The 7,203-nt window shown below is 57.6% G+C and overlaps 1 protein-coding gene across 3 annotated transcripts in view; it reads right to left on the bottom strand.

The window, feature by feature from the left end:
* The window catches only part of ZNF385A (zinc finger protein 385A), a 14,690-nt gene that overhangs the window by 2,107 nt on the left and 5,380 nt on the right, over window positions 1-7,203 (bottom strand). For 2 of the 3 annotated variants that reach the window (XM_024736419.1, XM_024736420.1), the window contains exons 3-5: window positions 4,180-4,290; window positions 2,383-2,545; window positions 246-494 (exon numbers count right to left, since the gene is read on the bottom strand). In XM_024736419.1, coding sequence (XP_024592187.1) covers window positions 246-494; window positions 2,383-2,545; window positions 4,180-4,290 — 523 coding nt within the window. Of the gene's footprint in view, window positions 1-245; window positions 495-2,382; window positions 2,546-4,179; window positions 4,304-7,203 lie in introns of all 3 variants that reach the window. The other variant, XM_024736421.1, reaches the window with a different exon arrangement.

Below are 7,203 nucleotides of genomic sequence, written 5' to 3'. Positions count from 1 at the left end.
AAGGCCCTTGGTACCCTTCCAGACACAAGGTGGGTCAGAGGAGAGTCACAGTTACCAGAAATAGGGCGGGGGCGGGGAGGGAACTGAGAAGGTCAGGGGCTAAGGAATGAGGGAGATGATTAGGGAGGGAGATAGGCTGGTGAGTCTTCGAGGGTCCAGGGATGCTGGAAGCCAGGAGGGTTAGGACATAGCGAGCAGGAGGGGATGGGGACAGGGGAGTGGGCGTGGTGGAGGGGAGCCCATACCTTTGTTATGTGCCTCAAGCTGGGACAGGGAGTTCACTGCCACCTTGCACAGAGCACAGTAGAGCAGCCGCTTGGCCTTCTCCTCCTCTTCCTTGCTTCCCCCAGGCAGGGAAGCTGGGGCTGGAGTCCCCCCTTCACCCTTGGTCACACCCTGACCAGTCTCCGGAACACTGGGAGGGGATGGGGAGCCAGGCTGTTTCTCTGGGGATCCTGGGGCTGGACCCAGTCCATTTTCCATGGAAACTGTCACTGGGGGAGAAACATAGGGATCATCCCAGATGGCTTTCGGAGAAGATTCTTTATGTGGAGGAGACCTAGCCCTGTTTCCCGGAGGGCAAGGGCCCAGGAGTCCCCACCCTGTGACAACATGCATGCTCTCATGCCCTGGACCAGAGCCAGATGTGGTCCAGCTGCCGCAGGCTGGGTGTGAGACTCCAGTGCCTGGCTCATTCTCCATAAGCTGGGAATGGCTGAGGGGTCCAGCCCCACCAGCCTCCCCTTCAGCCAGGGTGAAGCTGGCAGCCAGCCTGGTGAGGGGGAGAGGGGCATGGAACAAGGAACCTCCCCTCCGAGGCCTGCCAGCCAGCCTGGGCTTCCCGCCCGGCCAGCCCCTTCTCAAGAGGCCTGCCCTGTCCCCAGGGAGGCATGCCAAAGAACTCTAGGAAGGGGCAGAAGCGAGGTGAGGAGAGGTTGGGAGAGACAGGCACAGACATGGCAAAAGGGAAACAGAAACAACAGAACCAGAGAGGGAAGAAACAGGGATGTGGGCTGCTCTATAATTCATGGCTTGATTAAAGATGCACAGGCCCCAGGCCTCAGCGCTGGGTTCTGGCCTCTGCACAGGGGAAACTCTAGCGCTCCCATTCTTGCTCCAGCAGCTGATCCAGTTTCCGGGTCAGGGGGAGGCCGGGGGTGGGGCTGGGGAGCTGGTGGGAGGGGACCTCCTGAGCCCTGCCAGTGTCCATTTTGCTGGTCCATCCTGTGATCTTTCCTTTTCTTTTCTCTTCCTCATTCCTGACATCATTTATCTCCATCCCAATCCAGACAGCGCACTCACATCTCTATCTGGACAGAAGCTCCTGGCTTTCAAAAGCAGGGCAGGTCTCCTTACCTCCTTAGGGAGATACCCTAGGAACTAAGTGAGGTAATATGCAGCGAGCACCTAGAACAGGGCTAGACAGAAAACGCTAGCTACACCGCCACCATCATCATCCCCCTTCGACAGAGACATTACCAAGTTAACCTGAGATGTTCAGGCTAAGAAGCGGCCAGAACACAGTTAGAACGCAGCTCACCCACTCACCCTATCTGTGCATCCCTGAGGGACGGTGTGTGTTTGTGTGTGTATGTGTGGTGAGAGTGGGGCCTGCTTCCCAAGCTGGTGGTGCAGCTCCTTGGTTTTCATTCTCCTTAGGGTAGGGCAGGAAGGACAGGCAAGGACAAGGAGGACATGGGGATGTCAGGTCTCTCTGGAGTTGCCATGACTGACATCTGATGTAATCCCAGGATGGGGGTGGGAGTTAAGGTTGTTTGGCTGGGTTTCTTGGCTGTGAGTTAAGGTTGAGGATGGCCACCAGCCACGAGGGAGAAAGAATCTCAGAGTTGCTTTTTGTAAACCCGGAAAAGACCTCACGGATCTTCAAGTCTCACTCCCTCATTTCCGCGGGACAAAAAACTCTGGCCCAGAGAGGTCGAAAGATCTACCCAAGATCACCCAGGGAGTTGCCTGGGTTTCCTGGGCTCAGTCCTCCCTGGGGGGAGCCCCCATGGGCAGACCCTCAGATATCCTGATTCTCTCCCCTGCCCCTCTCCCCAAGATGAAATGGTCTCTCCCTGGATTTGGTGGTTCCCTTTTTCTTGAGGAAGTTTGCCAGGTAGCCTCACCCTAGCCCCTGTTTGAGTCACTGGGAGGTGGGGAGGACAGACAGCGGGGACTCTGCTGAGAGGAGCTGGGGCAGCAGTGGGGGTGACAGGATGGAAATTTCGCGTCACTGGGTTTGGCTGGGACTCACCTTGGGTGGGGCTGGGGTGGGAGCTGAGGAAGAGAGAGATGAAAGCAGAGGGGAGTTCTGGGAACTGGGGACAGAATGGAGGAGACAAGTTCAGTTGAAGGATGCTGGGGGGGAGTCAGACATACCTGGACGGGGGGCTACACCCTCTCCATTTGGGGGCGTGCCGCCTGGGGGAGCTGGATCTCCTGTTTCCCGGACGCTGGGCTCCCTGCCTCGAGTCTTGGCAGCCTCGATGCCTTTGACTCTTCGGGCATGGCGATTACCCTTGTAGTGTGCCTCAGCCTGGCTCTATAGGGATGGAGGAAGAAAAGGGAATCTGAGATCGTCTTTCATCTGAACATTCTCCCCATGGAGCTCCTTCAGGTGCTGGGGCGGCCTCAGCAGCCTGCACTTAACCTCTCCCTACACCAGGGAGAGGCAAAGCCCCATGTCGAGGACCCTGGTTACTCAGTCGCTGGGAACCTGGGTCCCCACCTAGCCCAGGCTCTACCCCACCACCACACCCAGGGCCTGCCTGCTGACTCAGGCTTCCCACCTTGTCCAGGGGTGAGGGAAGGGGACCCCACAACTACAGGAGAACCCTAAATGGGAGGGGCCGAGCAATCTAGCCAGTCCGCATCCTCTTCGACCCCCGGCCTTCTCTGCCTGTGTCCCCTGGCCCCAGGATCCAGCCTTTGCTGCTCCTGGGATTCCCACCCTCACGCTGGGAGTCCCAGGAGCTCTGCAGCCTGGGCTGTACCCTGACTACTCCCCTCTGGGTCTCATTTTCCCTGAAGCCTCTGCGGACACCCTGGAGGACCCTGGCCCCAAGCCCAGCTCTGGAGACGGAGAGAGCAGCAGAGACAGCTGTCAAAACAGAGGCGCTTGGTGGGGGAGGGGAGGGGAGGGCAAAAAGAGGAGAGGGCTGTTTACTATTGGCCCCTGGCCCCTCCAGTCTCCCACCCTCCAGCAGTGAGCAGAGCCAGGGTTGGGAAAGGGGATGCCTGGGGTCGAGGTCAAGGGGAGGTCTAAATCTGGGTTGGTCCTGGAGCCACCCCACACTGTGTGCACCCCCTGCTAAGAATACACAATCCTGGAACCACAAGGTCACCCAGACAGGCGTAAAGTAGAAATAAAAGGTGTGGAGTGGGCCAGGGGTGTGCAGAGCCTGGAGGCATGGTGTGGCGCGCGTGTGTGTGTGTGTGTGTGTGTGTGTGTGTGTGTGTGTGTGTGTACTGGGTAGAGAAACAGAACATGCTTTCTTTTTCCTACTCAGCAGAATGAGGCTCTGCTGTTTTTCTCCAAAACTTCTCAGAACCTGCACGCCACAAAGGCCCCTCTAGACCCACACAAAAGTCCCAAGGGAGCCTCCGAGGGAGAAAATCTGGGAGGCCAGACACCAAGGTTCTGAGTTTGGGGTGGCTTCTCCCATGCGAGAGGCTTTCCCTTGGGAGAGCAGTGGAGGGCCAGGCCTTGTGTGTAATTTGGAGGGAGGATGGTGGAGAGAGGAGGAAGCCAGGAGGTTAGACGGAAATGGGTGAGCCGGGGAGGAGTTTAGCAGAGGCCAAGGAGGGCACAGGCTCTGCGGGGAGCCAATGACGTAACTCAGCCCTGCACCCAAGACCAGAGGGCCAGAGGCCACACTCCCACCCAGACACAGATGGCCACCTGTGTTCCAAGAAGTTCTGAGCCAGGGATGCCTCAGTCCCCAAGGGAGGGAGGGGTCAGCCTTAGAGGACTGGGCTATATACTTCAGGTCAAAATATACAGCCATCTCTTGTCCCTCCTGAGTGCTTTCCATCAGCCCTGCCTCTCCTGCAGTATCCCCTCATATCCCCTTAATCCCTGCCCCTTACCCAGAGCTCCCAGACCCTGCCCTCCCCTAAGATCCCCTGGTCATCCCTGCCCCAGCCAGTGGATGGGTGAGCAGCTGGGTTTCTTACCTGAGAATTGAAGCGGATCTGACAGACATTACAGGAAATGATGGGCCGCTTGGTCTTGAGTAAGGGTCCCCCAAAAGTGTGGGACAGTACAGCCTTCTGCACAGGGTCCATCTGTGGAGGCAGGCTGGGGTGAGCCAGGAACCCCAGCACAAGCTCATGTCCATCACAACCCCACTGGCAGCAGCTGGGTTGAACCAAAGTCCCCAGAGCCTCCTCCCAATCCCCCAGCATGCCAGAGGGCTCTGAGCCTCAGCTCCCTGACTCCCTCCCAGCCCAATCTTCATAGCACTGGAAGGGACCTGAGAGATCCCCCGGCCCAGTGCTGCCATTTGACAGAAAGTAGAAGTGGTTTGCCCAAGGTCAGAGCATGACTTAATAGCAGAGCTGGGACTTGAACCTGGACTCGTCTCCATCCGTTATACCATGAAGATCAAGCTCTGTCACCTTGACCTTCCTCCTGGGCTGATCCACCAGAGGCCCACTCAGGAAGTCTCAAAGCATCCCAGACCCTAGGGCTCTCAGCTGCAGCCTTTTTCGGCCTCCTCTCTGGGGCAAGACCATCAACCAAGCCAAGCTTCTGGTCCCAGGAGACAGATGTTCCTAGCTTCCCATCTCTGCGCCCCAGGTTGCCCTAACACACTCATTCCCTGGACCTCGTAAAGCAGTAGCTTCTAGAGGGAGCAAAAGAACTCAGGAGAGAGTAGGTGGCTCCAGCGGGAATAAGCCGGAGAACGTAAGAAGCTGGGCTGGCCTGAGGCAGCCCGGGGATCTTCTGAACTCCCTCCCCTTGGTCACAGGGCTATGGGGCTGGGCTATGGGGTTGGGAGGGATCAGGAACGGCCTCTGCCCCCACCCTGGGTCAGCAGATGTCTTTGCAGTCTCCTGCCAAGAGTTCACATGAGGCGGGAAGAGGATGGGAGTTTCTGTCTGAGGCTTTCTGCTATGAGGATAAAGCCAGGGGCCTAGAGGCATGAAAACTGCCTCCCTGCCCTGTCCTCCTCCCTTCTGGCCCCCAGGCGGCCAGGGAGAGGCAAGCCTGGAATGCAGCTGAGGCTGAGTAGAACTGGGTGGTGGCTGGGATCTCTCATAAGCATGGAACCAGATTAGAGCTGAAACCTTATCTTCTAGGTGGAAGGATCAAGTGAAAAAAAAGTTGCTGGGGGTACCCAGCTCCTCAGCTGAGGCCCTCCCTGCACCCAGGTCTTCATGATTCCCCATGAGACACTGGTGAGAGACAGGAACACGGAGCAGGGGGAAGAAGGTGGTCTGGAAAGGGGCTTTAGCATCCCTGTGAAATGCGCCATCCCATTTGGCAGTGGCAGAGGCAGGAGCCAGGTTCAGATAACCAGTCTGACAGACCAGTGTCAATTTCCTGGCCTGCCGTTGGCTGGAAGCAGCCCCTCTCAGTGGCTTACTCTTCACCTCCTGGAAGCCCAGGTCCTTTTCAGGGAAAAGCCAAACAGGGGAAGACTGGGTATGTCTGTGTGTGTCTAGGCAGTCTATGATCAATCTGTGCAGGGGTGGAGTGCGAAGGCGTGTCACGTGCTGTGTGTACATCATTTCTGTATCAACAGTTCTGTGTCAGGGGCTCTGCCGAAGCCATGAATGGTCAGGTTGTGCAATCTTCAGCTGTGTGTTTATCGGTGTGAATGTATGATGTGTCTGGCAGGAAGACAGACCGAGTTGGAGACAGGCTTTAATCAGAAAGGGGAGACAGATGTTGCACTCAGCTCCCAGCCTCCGGGCGACAGTCCTCCCTAACCAGGGACCCCCCCAACTCTGCCCCAGGGTTCTCCATAGCCCCTGGATGTCCTCACATGCTGGGTGGGGAATGGAATTCAGCCCAAACAGAAACCCAATCTGGGCCAGGAAACCTAAGTCGATGAAAATGGTAGGGAGAGAGGAGTGGGATGGAGAGGGGAAGGCAGAGGTCCCTGGCTCTGTCTGTGCCCCACCCCAGGACCCCAGCCTGCTCCCCAGAGTGGCTGAGGACCCAGTGCCCTGAGGATGACCTGTGAGCTGACTGTCCCAACATCCATTCCCTGCAAATTGGTCCCTGTCCCGCTTGGGTCCTTCCTCCAGGTGAGAGCCTTTTCCTTTGCACAGCCCTCTCCTCAGGCTTAAGTCCATAAACACCAACTAGGAGTGGGAGGTGGGCAGAGAGGAGGGCCGCAACCCAGTCAGGTAGGTCCTTCCCACCCTCTCCTCCGGGAACCGAGGAGACACCAGGCTGAAGGTGAGGGTTCCTGGGCCCAATCCCTGCGCAGGTGGAATATGAGCCACTGAAGTGCAGCTCCAGGCCAAGGTCAAGAGGCCCTGGTGACCTAGATGAGGGCTCTCTGGGGAGGGGTGAAGGCCAGCATCTCCCAGAGCCCTCTCACTCCAGAGCCCCTTCCCTAGGATTTTGGCCTAGACACTGTCTGGAAAGGTCCACAAAACAGTCTCCTCCCACCTGCCCTCCAACAGCAGACATGAAAGGGAATCGCTCTCCTAAGCTGGGGCAAAATGAATCAGGAAGGGCAAGGGGGAGGGAAGGGGGAAACCAGATCAGGAACACCAGGAGGGGCTATGATTATATTTCCTTCCATTGCCCTTTATCTGATGGCACCGCTGCCCCTGTCTGACCACCACACCACCTCCCCGCCCCAAATAAAGGCAAAAAGGGAAGGGGGATGGAATCTCAGGGATGGGAAGACCTGAGGGACAGGAAGGATTGAAACAGGAAAGAGAGGGAGCTAGAGGGTGTCTAAAGAGCAGGTGGAAGCTGGTGGGGGAGGGATGCTAGGAAGGGGACTAAGGCTGAGATGGGGTCAGGGCTGCATAAGGGATCTGACCGGCGGCGTGGCAATTTGAGGGTAGGTGTAGGACCTGATGGGAAGTCTGAAAATTTGGGGGACTTCAAGGATCTGAGAAACAGAGGCCGGGGTATCCAGTATGGTGGCAGCAGTCTGTGGGGCGCCAGATGGGATCCGGAGATTGGTTGGGGCCGCGCCGGTCGTGGGGGATGGGCCGGATAACCCGAGG

The sequence above is a fragment of the Neophocaena asiaeorientalis genome, unplaced genomic scaffold, assembly GCF_003031525.2.
Source record: "Neophocaena asiaeorientalis asiaeorientalis breed wild unplaced genomic scaffold, Neophocaena_asiaeorientalis_V1.1 scaffold134, whole genome shotgun sequence".
In the NCBI taxonomy this organism is placed as follows: domain Eukaryota; kingdom Metazoa; phylum Chordata; class Mammalia; order Artiodactyla; family Phocoenidae; genus Neophocaena; species Neophocaena asiaeorientalis.
This window is presented reverse-complemented; position numbering and strand designations above follow the sequence as displayed.